The sequence below is a fragment of the Erythrolamprus reginae genome, chromosome 1 (genome assembly GCF_031021105.1).
Source record: "Erythrolamprus reginae isolate rEryReg1 chromosome 1, rEryReg1.hap1, whole genome shotgun sequence".
NCBI lineage: Eukaryota > Metazoa > Chordata > Lepidosauria > Squamata > Dipsadidae > Erythrolamprus > Erythrolamprus reginae.
In genome coordinates this window covers 86,710,470-86,725,338 of record NC_091950.1, presented here as the reverse complement: position 1 = coordinate 86,725,338, position 14,869 = coordinate 86,710,470, and the positions used below count along the sequence as shown (strand labels likewise).

The window sequence follows — 14,869 nt, the reverse complement described above, 5'->3', positions numbered from 1 at the left end:
GATTTCATACTTCTCAAGCAATAAGAACTTTGATCATGTTGGCTGACGATTATGGAAGTTTTATTAAGATGCTGATAAATAGTTCAACTTTTTCTGTCACTTAATTTTTTAAAATTTTCTTTCAATCTCTTGTTTCTATTCTTGAAAGCTTCTTTCAGTATTAATTGGTTGAACCATTTAGTGCACTGTATAGTTTTGATGCAATAGATAACTTTGCTAGGAGAAAAAATGGGCAATTTTAATACTTTATAACAATTCGATCCGATACAGCAACTCAGAAACTATGGTAAAAAGCTATAGGAAAAAATAGCATTTGAAAACAACTTTTTCATTTCCTGTTGGTGGAAATATCCTTGGCTCAAAAACCTTTGTGTGAATAGAATAACGTATTTCCATTGAACCAACATGACAGTGAAGAGTAAGAGTATATATTTACACAATTTTTATCTATCCACCTAAATAAATGAAATTATGTTTGAAATTCATTTAAACAATGCACACAATTATTTTTGTAATAATCCTTTAAAAGCAGCTTTTGAAAAAGGGAATAGAATAAAACAGTTTAATTACTATTATGTCATATTACTACCTGTCTATCATTTGTCCTGATCATGAAATGTAAATTAATAACTAGTGATAATCATATCCTGTTTTCATCTGTTGAATAGTTGGAAGTGTGTATAATTGTTTTTTTCCTTGTAGTCTCGGGAACTTTGCTGCCTAAAAGTAGAGGTGAATCACAAAGAAAGGAAGAAAAAAAGAAATAGTAAGAATTCTATTAGGTTGTATTGTGTTTTTCTTCATTGGCTATAATATAGGCGTGAAATTATTTTAGAATAATAAAAGATGATATATCCTGTTTCATGAGAATAGGAAATAGATATATGTTTCATGAATGGACCGCTAATTCTTTACTTCTCTCAAGTGGAGTGAGGCCGTGAGACCATGTATCCAAGTTCCCATATCACTCATAGCAGTTTTCTTTAGGGCAATTAATCCTGACAACCAACTCCCTTGTGTTCTTATGTGGCTATGAAATGAATATTCCTGTCAGGAAATAATTTCTCATTAACTTGTAAAAAGAGATGAGCAGTTTAAAAGGTAGAGTAGTCTTGAACTGTAGACAGGCGAGCTCCAGAGACTACTTAGCTTAAGGTGACCAGATGTCCCACTTTTGGTGGGACAGTCCTGATTTCTAACAATTTGTCCCACATCCTGTGGCATTTTTAAAAAGTCCCAATTTTTGGAAACCGGCGGGACTGAGAGCCTGGGGTGGGGGTTGATTTGATATGAGCTGCGGCCAATCAGGAGCTTCCTTCTGCCCTTCTCAGCCCCAGCGGAATGAATGTGCTTGCGTCAGAGCGACGGGTCCTCTCCCGACACCAATTGTGAAAGGTGGGGCTTAAACCAGGCCCGAAGGCGGGAGGGAGGGTGTGTGTGAAAGAGGCATTCAGTGACAAAGCCCCCTCCTCCCTTTCCCCCCACTTTCTACATTTCGTGCTGACACTCCTTTGGATGGACGGGCGTGCTGGCCAATGGCATTGTGCGTGGTGGGCAGAGCGAAGAGAAGGGCGGGCTGGGTCCAGGTCTGAGCAGTTAATGGTGGGTGTGGAGCAGTGGGGGCAGCCAGCAAGAAAGAAATGAGGGCAGTAGAGGCGCAGGTCAGGGGTGTGGAGGTTGGTTTCATGGGCGGCCACCAGGCGGGAGTGGCAGAGAGGGAGGGATGAGAGCCCATGGAGGGAGGGGGGCGGCATAGGTTTAGCACCCATATAGAAACCCCCCCCAATGGTGTCCTGCTTTACCAATATTAAAATCTGGTCACCTTAACTTAGCTGTGAAGTTCAAGGAGGAGCTTTGAGAAAACGACTCTGTCCTGACCCACATTTTGAGGATAAAATGAAATAATGTACTGCAACCTATCCATCCTGGTCATCCTGAAGAAAGGAAAGGTTGAAAAATTATCAATAAATGCAGACTTCCCGATAGATCATTCTGAAGTTTTATTTGTGTTTTCTATTTTGCACACAGATCAAACGTTTGCATGTACACTGAGAGGATCTTATGAAAATGCACAGAATATTTTATTGGATTCAAGTTCTGGAAATGCCCCGCCAAATTACACAGCTTTCCACTATGCCAAATACTGTAATCCCATATTGGAGATGCAATTATTGAAGAAACGTTCCATTTGTGTGAGTTTTTGCTGATATCTGGGGACAAATGTACTTCACATAACTAACTTCCATATTCTGCCTCAATAAAGTATAAACACTACTTTGGATTAAAATTAAAAGACTGCAATAAGTCTATTGCTTAATTAATTTATTAATTGAAAAATTAATTTGCCATTTGCCATTGGGCATCATAGGAATTTGATTTTTTTCTGGAAAAGCTAATCAAGATGACTGCTAGAAGAAACTAGAAAGTTTATTAACAACTGTCTCTCTTGGCAACAGAAATATTAGGACCAGCTGTAATTATAAATTAAATGCCACTTCTTATTTCTATTTGCTTCTCTTCTACCATGCTTCACTGAAAATAAGACCCTGTTTTATATTTTTTTGAACTCTGAAATAAGCACTTGGCCTTATTGCCATGTACTCAAAAGCCCTATTGGGCTTATTATCAGAGGATATCTTATTTTGGGGGAAACAGGGTATAATAGACCCTATTTGGACCGGGAGTCACTGCTCACAATCACTCATGCCCTCATCACCTCGAGGTTCGACTACTGTAATGATCTCTACATGGGGCTATCTTTGAAAAGTGTTCGGAAACTTCAGATCGTGCAGAATGCAGCTGCGAGAGCAGTCATGGGTTTTCCCAAATATGCCCATGTTACACCAACACTCCGCAGTCTGCATTGGTTGCCGATCAGTTTCCGGTCACAATTCAAAGTGTTGGTTATGACCTATAAAGCCCTTCATGGCACCGGACCAGATTATCTCAGGGACCGCCTTCTGCTGCACGAATCCCAGCGACCAGTTAGGTCGCACAGAATGGGCCTTCTCCGGGTCCCATCAACTAAACAATGTCGTTTGGTGGGACCCAGGGAACGACCCTTCTCTGTGGCAGCCCCGGCCCTTTGGAACCAGCTCCCCCCAGAGATTAGAATTGCCCCCACCCTCCTTGCCTTTCATAAGCTTCTTAAAACCCACCTCTGCCATCAGGCATGGGGGAACTGAGATATTCTTTCCCCCTAGGCCTTTACAATTTATGCATGGTATGTTTGTACATATGTTTGGTTTTATAATAAGGTTTTTTTTAGTTGTTTAGTATTGGATTGTTACATGCTGTTTTTTATCACTGTTGTTAGCCGCCCCGAGTCTGCGGAGAGGGGCGGCATACAAATCCAATAAATAATAATAATAATAATAATAATAATAATAATAATAATAAAATTCTCCCAGAATTCTGCAGCTGAGAAATGATAGTCATAATCTTAATGCACATCTATAGTTGAAGCCTTTTATCTCTAATTAGAATCAATTATTCTCTCCCTCATAGCAATGCCAATAGCAAGGACAAATATACCTTTTCACACAGAGGTGGTATTTAGCAGATCCTGACCAGTTTTGAGTAGTTTGGCGAACCAGTCAATACCATCTCTGACTGGTCGCACCCCCATCTATTCTCTGTCTCCTGAGTCCCAGCTGATCAGGAGGAAATTGGGATTTTTCAGTAACCTTCGCCTGGTGGGGTGGGAATGGAAATTTTACAGCAGCCTTCCCCTGCTACGCCCACCAAGCCATGCCCATTGAGCCACGCCACACCCACCAAATCACGCCGAGTAGTAAATTTTTTTGAATCCCACCACTGGCTTCATAGTGCTTTACAGCTCTCTCTAAGCAGTTAACAGAGTCAGCATATTGTCCCCAATAATTTGGGTCCTTATTTTACCCACCTTGGAAGGATGGAAGGCTGAATCAACCTTGAGCCTGGTGAGATTTGAATAACCAAACTGCAGTCAGCAATAGAATAGAAAAGTTGTTGCTTTTCACAATGCAGCTATTCCTAGCTATTGCATCACAGCCACTGTTATGGTTGGAATGCTGTTATTTCAAAAATATTGTTAAATCAGAGGCTGGAGGCCGATGAAGAGGATAACAGCTCTTTATTTAATAGTCAGGAACATTTAAAGTGACCAGCTCGCAGGCAGGTAGTGACTTAAGAAACAAGCGACCAAAACCGCACCTTATATACATTGTTACTAGCGCAGGGATTGGTGACAATGTTTAAAGACTTCGTGCTGGAGCTTCCTATTGGTTGAGCCCGGAGGCTCCTTATTGGTTGCGCCCAGGCTTCCCATTGGTTGCGCTAGCAGGCTTCTTATTGGTCGCCCTGCTCCAATCAGCAATCACCTTTATTCTAGTAACTTGCAAACATAACAAATATGTCTGACTATTTGCTTTTTTTTTTCTCTTTTAGTGTTCCTCAAATTCTGGCAAAACACTCTCCTTCACCTTCCCTTTGTATCGGGTTCCTTTGGGAGAGAAAACAGAAGTAGCAAATGTGAGTCTTTTCTGTGAACAATGCCCATTAGTTTTCTGTACTGCTTCCCTATGTCCAACAGATAATATAAATATATACAATAATACTCCCAGTGCAAACCTCTGCATCTTCTGAAAAGTCATTCAGAAAATATTTCATGAGTGAGCTCCTACCGAAGCGAAACTAGGATTCCAAAATTAGTATTTTACTTCTGATGAGGATAACAAGGACTGTTCTATCTAGCCATTGCCTAGAACACAGTATATGATCAATAGAAATTTTGCAAAGTTTGTTGCAAAATCAAAACCAGAAGCACGCACAGATAACTGATTCAGCTGGATTAAATAACTTCTTTATAAACACACACACATATATGTGTTTATAAAGAAGTTATTGAACCCAGTTATTGAATTCTACTTGTGGTATTGTAAATATATATATTTTACAATACCACAAGTAGAATTATTCAATCAGTTACAGGTAAACACAAGCAGTAGAGTTAGTTTAGGGATGTGCCTACCATCCCTGTCCTAATGTTCCCTTTTATCAGTACCCATCTTATGTATATAAACTATGTTATATCTGTCACATGTTTTTTTTGCTGAATTTGAAAATTAAGGGAGACTAGGATAGATCTATTTCGGCCTTATTTTGGCCTCATCAGCTAGCCATAACCACTGAGACTTGAACCTGCAACCTTTGCCTTGTAAGGCAGAGAATTATCCTCTAGGCTACAGTATCCAATCCCTTCAGCTCTGCACCAGGGAAGGGTTACATATTTTGTGTCGAATCACCCTGGTGTATTGAAGGAACATCACAGCTCCTTATTTGCCTCTCAGCCCATCTATCTATCTATCTATCTATCTATCTATCTATCTATCTATCTATCTATCTATCTATCTATCTATCAAATGTTTTTAGCTGAAATTTTAAAATTAAGGGAGACTAGGATGGTACCATTTCGGCCTTGTTATGGCCTCATCAGCTAGCCACACCCTTCCTTACTGGGATTCTATATATATATTCTATATAATTGGGTTATGTTTGTAGCGTAAGCACATGGAACTGCTATTGTAACATCTAGTGTGCAAATCATATGAGGATACCTAGAAGCAACTGGTTTTTCTCTTTGGAAAAGCTCCCTGTTTTAACATTTAACATTAATTCCAGTTTCAACGAATAATTAGCAGCTATCTGGCTGGTTTCTTCCCTCTAAAGAGACAATTTGTTTTTAAAATATCTGTACAATTTTATGTACAAATTATACCTGACAATGAAATATAGCATATAAATATAATTTAGATGCAAATTTTATGTTAGATTTAATAAAAATCTTTTTCCCATTCAGAAGACCATTTTGTATGAAGATAAATAAGCAAACATTATTTTATTTTCTACGTACTAAATTTGAAAAAAAAGTTCTGTTCTACTAAGGGCAAAATTTTCATGTGCAAATGGATACAGTGGTACCTCGAGATACGAATTTAATTCGTTCCGGACCTGGGCTCTTAAGTCGAGCAGCTCTTATCTCGAACGACTTTTCCCCATAGGAATTAATGTAAATAATTTTAATTGGTTCCAGCCCTCAAAAAACTCACAAAGTTAGTCTAAATTATGCAGAAAGACATGTTTTTAATGAAGGAATGTACATGTACATATAAATGAATAATGAAGTTTCTTTCACTTAACTTGTAAACTTTCTTAAACTTTTAAATTTACATATGTTCAACTTCTCTGCCACCCAATCCTGTAGGACAGAGGTCCCCAACCCTTTTTGCACCAGGGACCGGCTTTAAGCGATCAAGAGAGGAATGGGTGAATGAATGGACGGAGGGTGGGAAGGAAGGAAGGAAAGAGGGAAGGGACAGGAACAGAGGAAGGAAGCAAGGAAACTTATGAAAGGGGAGAGTAAGAGAGGAATGAGTGAAGGGAGGGAGGGAGGGAAGAAGGTGGGAAGGAGAAAGAAAAGAAGAAATAGAGGAAGGGAAGGTAAAAGAGAGAAAGAAAAAGAGCAAGAAAGAAAGCTGTAAGCACCCCCCGAGCCCCCCAGGCCGGCTGCAACCTTTTAAAACACGCGCGCCGCTTCGCAGCTGTCTCCTGAAGCCGAACGCGGAAGTTAGCGTTTGGCTTCAGGAGACAGCTCCTTGGCGCTTGTATCTCGAATTTGGGCTTGTAAGTAGAACAAAAATATCTCTCCCCTCCCAGCTCTTATCTCGAGTTGCTCTTAAGTAGAGCAGCTCTTATGTCGGGGTTCCACTGTATTTAGTAATATGAGGAGCTTGAAAACCAGTTTGTAGGATCATCTAATAAATATTTTGTTTTTATTTTCAAAGTAGAGAGAGCAAACCATGCTTTTAAAAAAGATAGAAATATTAAATGTGATTTAGTGTCATTCAATGCTTTGTGTATTCTTTCCCCCCCTTTTAGGATAAAACATATGAAGTCTTTGTGACAACAGAAAACGGGTAACTATTTATTTCCTATTTTTTAAAATAATTTTTGTTAATTTGATAGTTCAGTTCTGTCACAGTTTAAAAATCAGGTTAATTAGTTTGACTCTTTCTCATCTCGCCCACCAAAGAGATAAATAAACACCCCCATAAACACTTTCATATTAAACAAAAGCTGAAATTAAGATTTGGCAATATTCAAAATTTGGTATAATTTCACATTTAAATACAATTTCTTTGTCTGAAATTTAAACTCAACAGTGTACAGCATGTAGAATTATACTTTTACAGCCATAATGCTTTAATGGGATCTAGAGCTGCTCCCCTTTTAAAAATAGCAATAATGAAATTTGAAATATTAGTCATCTCAGAAATGCAAAATAAAATGTCAAATTAATTGCACGTGTTAAACTATTCCAGGTTATATGAATCTAAGTTCTCCATAGCCCTGCCTATGCAGCTCTGTATGGCATCTCTCTGCTTTCTGACTGCTGAATGGCTGATATTTCTGATTAATTCTAATTGGAATTCTGAAATAATGTTTATTAACTCCAAATTCTGCCCAACATTAAATAGAAATAGTAATTTTCCAGCATTCAGAGAGTATATTTAATTGCAAAAAGCCAAAGACTGTAACTGCGAATATACATAGAAGAGAGAGAAATAAAATATTTAAGTTTTCTACCTGGAGCAATAACATGTCAATGAACCCAACAAAAAGCATTACACAATTACAGTCAAATGTTCATACTGGAGAATACAAATATTCTCTACTGAAAATACTTCTAGTTCACAATTCCAATACAGATCTATCGTACACCCCCCCACCTTTCCTTTCTTTTATTCTTCTCTTCTTTCTTTCTTTTTCTCCCTTTTTCTTTCTGTATGACTGTATGTTTGTCAACCTTTTTGTTTGTTTGTTTCTGTTTACTGTTAAATGCATATTATCTAGATCATCATTTGACATATAATTATTGTTTTTAATCTCCCAATTACCCAATTCTCTTATTCTTTTTTCTCCCTGTATCTTGACATGACTATATTGTTAATTGTAATTAAATGTATTTATTGTATTTATCTTTGTAAATAAAAACTTTTTTTTAAAAAAAGAGAGAATACAAATATTCTCCCCTTTTCACATTTATGAGGCTACATAGCGTACACAAATTGTGAATATGCTAGAGTCAAGTATTTTCCCTTTTCCACATGTATGTTATCTTGATAGATGGTTACACAGCCTGCACACAAATTGTGAACATGCCAGAGTCAAATATTTTTCCCTTTTGATGCCTACAAATTATATTAGTAAACAGTTTGCATAAATTATGAATGTGTTAAAATTTTGATGCTTTCATTAGTGTGCATTATGATATGAGTTTCTATTATCTAGCCAGAAAAACCCAGATATACGATTGGGCTTTGATCTCTGTCCAGAGGAGCAGGATTTCATCTGTAAGCGCAAGAAATATGTTGCTGCTTGTTTGAAAAATGTTCTTCAGCTAGAAGGAGAACTGCAGGACAATGAGGTATGACCTGTCGCAGAGCAACATAAGAGGAGCAAAGAAAGTGGTGGTGATGGGTAAGGCTGCCCCCATATATATATATATACACACATATATAGATTGAGCCATGATAAATATACACCGTATTTTTTGGAGTATAAGATGCACCCTTTTCCTCCCTAAAGTGGTAAAGAGACTTAAAATTCAGGAGTGTCTTATACTCTGAATGTATCTTTTTTCAAAGCTTTTCCCCCCAGCCCTAATTAGGTGCTCTTCCGTCTTGCAAGCTCTTTCATTGTTACTCTCTGTGAAGAATGTTTTCTAAACCCTGTCTTTTTAGGGTTTTTTAAATTGCTCTACTTGCTCCAAATGTTTCTTTCCAGCCCTAACAATGTCCCCAGCTCTTACAAGCTCTTTCATTGTTAGTCTGTGCAAAGAATGTTTTTCAAGCCCTAAGTCTTTGCAGGGTTTTTTTCATTGCTCTACTTGCTCCGAATGTTTCTTTTCAGCCCTAACCAGGTGCTAATGATTTTCCCAGCTCTTATTGGCTTGCAAGCTCTTTCATTGTTACTCCCTCCAAATAAGGTTTTTTAAAGCCCTAACCAGGGGATAAAATAATATGCTGAATCTGACCAGACTAAGGATGCTAGCCAGATGAATATCTGGTAAGCAAATTTTTTCCCTTTTTTCCTCCCCCAAAACTAAGGTGCGTCTTATACTCTGGTGCTTTTATACTATGAAAAATACGGTATATATTAAGCTAGATTCAAATTCCTCATTAGTGTTCAGTCTCTTTTGCAGTTTTTAATTCAAGCATGCAAACTCAAGTTTGCTTTATGCGATTTGCTCCGAAGATTTGGTATAAATAAATCTTTTTCCAGTCCTGTCAGCTAAACAGTGTTAGCTGGTGGGTCCACAAGGGAGAGCCTTCTCTGTGGTCGCCCCAACTCTCTGGAATCAGCTCCCTCCTGAGATCTACACTGCCACCACCTTATTGGCCTTCCAGAAAGCTGTAAAGACCTGGCATTTCCGACAAGCCTGGGGCCATTGACCTCGGAGGGTTACTAGCGAGGTCGGCCCATAAATGTATGTGTTGTGTCCAGAGGACAGTTAGGCCTTGTACCCACCCCATATTCCTTGGGCGGGAGAATACTGCAAGGTGATTGGTTGGCTCAGCCTGGCAGCCCGGTATATATATAGCTGCCAGGCACAGCCATGTTTTTGTCTTGTCTAGTTCTGTAAACCGTTACTTCCTGTTAATAAAGAACCGTTACTCACTATAAGATTGCAGTCCTTCATTCCAGCAAGGATCTAACAGTTTGGATGGCTGCAATTATTTTAAATTGAAATGTTTTTATATTGATCCATGTTTATTTTTGTTGTGAGCTGCCCTGAGTCCCTAGGGAATTGGGCAGCATCGAAATATAATTAAATAAATAAATAAAGTTATCTAAGGAGCCTGATTTCAAATACATACTCTGAAATATGGTTAGTTTTACATGTTATTACTGAATTCTTATTTCCAGGAAAGGTGCTTGAAACTTTTCTGTCCTGCATGTCTTCAGAAGAAATCCTATGTTTTGCCAATTTTCGGTGTGGATTATATTTTTAAAAATACACGGAATATGTTAAATAAATTATTTTATCTATGCACAATGATGTTTATTGTTCAACCTTCAATAAGGCTACTGCCAAGCTATGGTGAATTTATGTTTACAATCAACCCAGTTCTTTTGTTTAAAATAATCTATGTAAGATTATGCCTCCCGTCTCCTGTCCTATTGTCTCTCCTATACCTCATATATCGTATCTACTATTCTTCTATTCTATTCTTCTTATAATATTCTTCTATTCTCTTATTGATATATTTTATTGCAATATTTTAACTTCTATTCATTCTCTAATATATTTTACTCGAGTATATCTTCTATAACTTTCATTGTGTATTATTGTGCATTGGACAAACGAACGAACAAACAAACAGAAAATTAAAGTAACAATAAAAGTAAAAAAACCAGTAATAAATGGGGCTTACTTTGAAGAGCTTCTGGAACAAAAGCAGCTGGTACAAAATGCAGCAAAATAGGCAATTACTCTTGATCCAAACCTCCGCTTCTTTGTTCCTGAATTCTGTACCAGGTGCTGGTTCTAACCTATAAAGCTCTTCCTGGCATTGTGCCAGGTTATGTAAGGGAGCACCTCTCCATGATTACAGTAATTTCATAATTAGGGGCCTGGAGGGCTAAAATGTAGAAAGAACAGTTGCTGGAATTGGGTGTGTCTAGTTTAATGAAAAGAAGGACATTTATTTATTTTATTTATTGTTAGAGTTGAAAGGGACCATGCAGGTCATCAAGTCCAACCCCCTGCCTGAGCAGGAATCCTAAAGCACCCCAGCCAAATGGCAGTCCAATCTCCTCTTGAAAGTGTCCAGAGTTGGGGAGTTCACAACCTCCGCAGGCAGGTTGTTCCAATGGTTGATCGCTCTGACCGTCAGGAAGTTCTTCCTTACTTCTAGGTTGAATCTCTCCTTGGTCAGCTTCCAGTCGTTGTTCCTTGTCCGACCCTCTCATGCTCTGGAGAATAGAGTGACCCCCTCCTCTCTGTGGCAACCCCTCATATACCTATATACAGCTATCATGTCCCCTCTGGCCCTCCTTTTCTCTAGGCTATCCATGCCCAGTTCCCTCAATCTCTCTTCGTAAGTCTTGGTTTCAAGTCCCTTAATCATGATAGCAGTGTCTGATATCATGATAGCAGTGTCTGATATCTAAGGGGCTGCCACAAAGAAGAGGGAGTCAAGCTACTCTCCAAAGCATCTGAGGGTAGGGGAAGAAGTAATGGGTGGAAACTAAACAAGGAGATAAGTAACTTAGAACTAAGGAGAAATTACCTGACAGAACAATTAATCAGTGGAACAGCTTGCCTCCAGAAGTTTTGAATGTTCCAATAATGGAAATTTTTACAGAACCTCGGTGGCACAGTGGTTACCGTGAAGTACTGCAAGCCATTTCTGCTGATCACCAGTTGCCAGCAGTTTGGCAGATCAAATCTCAGTAGACTTAAGGTTGACTCAGGCTTCCATCCTTCCAAGGTCGGTAAAATGAGGACCCAGATTGCTGGGGGCAATATGCTTACTCTCTGTAAACCGCTTAGAGAGGGCTGTAAAGCACTGTAAAATTGTATATAAATGTAAATGCTATTGCTATTTTAAGAAGAGTTTGGATACTCATTTGTCTAAGATGATTTAGGGTTTCCTGCCTAAGCAGGGAGTTAGAGTAGAAAATCTCCAAGGTCTCTTCCACCTCTGTTATTCTATTCTTAAACAAGACCTAATTATAGCCCATAAAATCATCTGCTACAATGTCCTTCCTGTCAACGACTACTTCAGCTTCAACCACAACAACACATGAGCACACAACAGATACAAACTTAAAGAAAACCGCTCTATAAACTTGACTGCAGGAAATACGACTTTAGTAACCGAGTAGTTGATGCATGGAACTCACTACCTGTCTCTGTAGTTTCATCACCTAAACCCCAAAACTTTACTCTTAGACTATCCACTGTTGACCTCTCCCGATTCCTAAGAGGTCAATAAGGGGCGTATGTAAGTGCACCAGCATGTCTTCCATCTCCTGTCCTAATCTCTCTCTCTCTCTCTCTCTCACTAGTATCATCTCAGGGCCGCCGATAGACCGGTACTACTGGGAGTGGTGTGACAGGCCCGGCGAAATTGAACAATTAGGGGGGTCCGCAGTCTCATGACCCCCCTCGTCTCAGTGGGAAGGGGCTGGCTGGGTGGAAAAGCAGTGAGCCATTCCCTCCCGACATTCCCTTCCCTCACTCACTCGCCTTTATTTTGCCGACTTGACTGCCTTTTCATTCTACTATTCCCACGACCAACTCCGCGGGCGCCCGCCCCCTTCGCCCACACTTCCCTCCCGGTGCCTCTTGGGAGTTGTAGTCTTTTCGAGAAGGCGGGCTCAGCCACTCTGCCTAGTAAAAATCACAATTTCTTTCGTTGCTTTTTCTTTCTTTCTCTATTTCTCTCTTGCTCTTTCATTCTTTTTTCTTTATCTTTCTTTCTTTCTCTTTCTTTCTCTCCTTCCTTCCCTCTTTCCATTTCTTTCATTCCCCCTCTCTTTTTATTTGTCTTTCATTCTCTTTCTTTCCTCTTTCTTTCTTTCGTTTCTTTTTCTTTCTTTCTCTCTTTCTCTCTTCCTCTTTCATTCTTTTTTCTTTCTCTTGCTTTCTTTCTTCCTCTTTCTTTCTCTCCTTCCTTCCCTCCTTCCATTTCTTTCATTCCCCCTCTCTTTTTATTTCTCTTTCATTCTCTTTCTTTCCTCTTTCTTTCTTTCGTTTCTTTTTCTTTCTTTCTCTCTTTCTCTCTTGCTCTTTCATTCTTTTTTCTTTCTCTTGCTTTCTTTCTTCCTCTTTCTTTCTCTCCTTCCTTCCCTCCTTCCATTTCTTTCATTCCCCCTCTCTCTTTTTATTCCTCTTTCATTCTCTTTCTTTCTTTCTTTCTTTCTCTTTCTTTCTCTTTTTCTTTCTCTCTTTTACCTTCCCTTCCTCTATTTCTTCTTTTCTTTCTCCTTCCTACCTTCTTCCCTCCCTCCCTTCCTTCAGTCCTTCCTCTCTTACTCTCCCCTTTCATAAGTTTCCTTCCTTCCTTCCTCTGTTCCTGTCCCTTCCCCCTTTCTTTCTTTCTTTCTTTCTTTCTTTCTTTCTTTCTTTCTTTCTTTTTTTCTTTCTTTCCTTCCTTCCCTCCCTCCATTTCTTGCTTTCCTTCTCCTTCCTCCCTTCTTTCCTCCCTCACTCCCTTCTTTCACTCCTTCCTCTCTTACTCTCCCCTTTCACATCTTTCCTTGCTTCCTTTGCACCCTTCCTCTGTTCCTGTCCCTTCCCTCTTTCCTTCCTTCCTTCCCACCCTCCGCCCATTCATTCACCCATTCCTCTCTTGATCGCCCCTTTTACCCTTCCTTCCTTCCTTCCTTCCTTCCTTCCTTCCTTCCTTCCTTCCACCCTCCCTCCTTCCTTCATAGCTCGCCCTCGCCTTTCTTCCCTTCCTTCCAGATGGGAGTGCCCCCTCAAGACACCCGCCCGACTGCTGGTACCCTGCTTTTTTTCTCCCCTCGTCCTTTCCAGCTCCTCGCCAGTGGCTGCCAGGTGTGGGATCCCCCTCCCCTCACTAGAAAGCACATGGTTTTGTCAACAAGAAGGGAGAAGTGCCAAGGAGCCCTAAATAAGCCTCGCTCTGCCTGACCGATGCCAGGAGGATCTTTCTTTCCCTTGTCACTCCCGCTTCTTTCTTTCTCCTGGACGAGTCCACACAATCGGCTTAACCCAGTTCCTGAAATAGCCTATGGCAGTGCTTCCCAACCTTGACAACTTGAAGATATCTGGACTTCAACTCCCAGAAATCTTCAAGTTGCCAAGGTTGGGAAACACTGGCCTATGGGACTGCCTCGCTTGGCGTGAAGCGGGAAATGATCCCCGGGGGATGGAGTGGCTTGGCGACTTAAAATAGTTTTAAAATGGCGGGGGGGGGGGGCAGACACTTAGGCTGTATGGGGCCCCAGAATTCCTGATGGTGGCCCTGTATCATCTATACGGTATATAAACATTGTTATACCTTTGTATACCACCAATATGTACTTGACCATAAACAAACGAATGAACAATCCAATGACTGTACTAGCTGGGAATCATTTCTCAGTAGGGCAGGACCTAGGGGTTTATTAGTCTATACCTGTTTGAGATAATGTCTAAAAAATAAACTTAGCTTAATTTCTCAAGACTTTTCAGAGATGATTTAATGAAAACTCTGTGGGAAGAAGTATCAACCTGATTCAGTTCTAAGCTGAGAGAAAGATACTGGAAATATGGAGATTGATTTGAAAGATGGTTTATTGATGAAGTAGGGTTTGTGGCTCTGAGCCAGTAGTGGGTTCCACTTACCTTTGCTACTGGTTCAGGAATGAGAGCACGCGGGTGCATACTTTTCTCACGTGCAACACTTCTGCGAATGCACAGAGCACTTTTGATGATGTCTGGGTGGAGCCTGAACCAGTGCGAACTGGTAGCAATCCACCACTGATCTGGGCAGCTGACAAAATGAAGTTGAGCGTGGTTTTTTTTTTCAATGCCATCATTTGGGATTTGCATTTGAGCTTCCTGTTTCTGTGCAGGGACATGTATTCTATTAGCTGTTATTATATTCTATGATTTCAACAATCGAGTTATCGAAGCGTGGAACTCATTACCGGACTCAATTGTGTCAACCGCTAACCCCCAACACTTCTCCCTTAGACTCTCCACGATTGACCTCTCCAGGTTCCTAAGAGGCCAGTAAGGGGTGTACATAAGTGCACTGGTGTGCCTTTCATCCCCTGTCCAATTGTCTTTCCTTTCTTTCACCTATCT

At 40.0% G+C, this 14,869-nt stretch overlaps 1 protein-coding gene across 1 annotated transcript in view; it reads left to right on the top strand.

The window, feature by feature from the left end:
• LOC139161601 (cytosolic phospholipase A2 epsilon-like) overlaps positions 1–14,869 on the top strand; it is a 50,082-nt gene that overhangs the window by 20,737 nt on the left and 14,476 nt on the right. Inside the window, exons 10-14 of the mRNA XM_070741005.1 lie at positions 703–766; positions 2,029–2,192; positions 4,429–4,512; positions 6,919–6,956; positions 8,332–8,467. Coding sequence (XP_070597106.1) covers positions 703–766; positions 2,029–2,192; positions 4,429–4,512; positions 6,919–6,956; positions 8,332–8,467 — 486 coding nt within the window. The remainder of the gene's footprint in view (positions 1–702; positions 767–2,028; positions 2,193–4,428; positions 4,513–6,918; positions 6,957–8,331; positions 8,468–14,869) is intronic.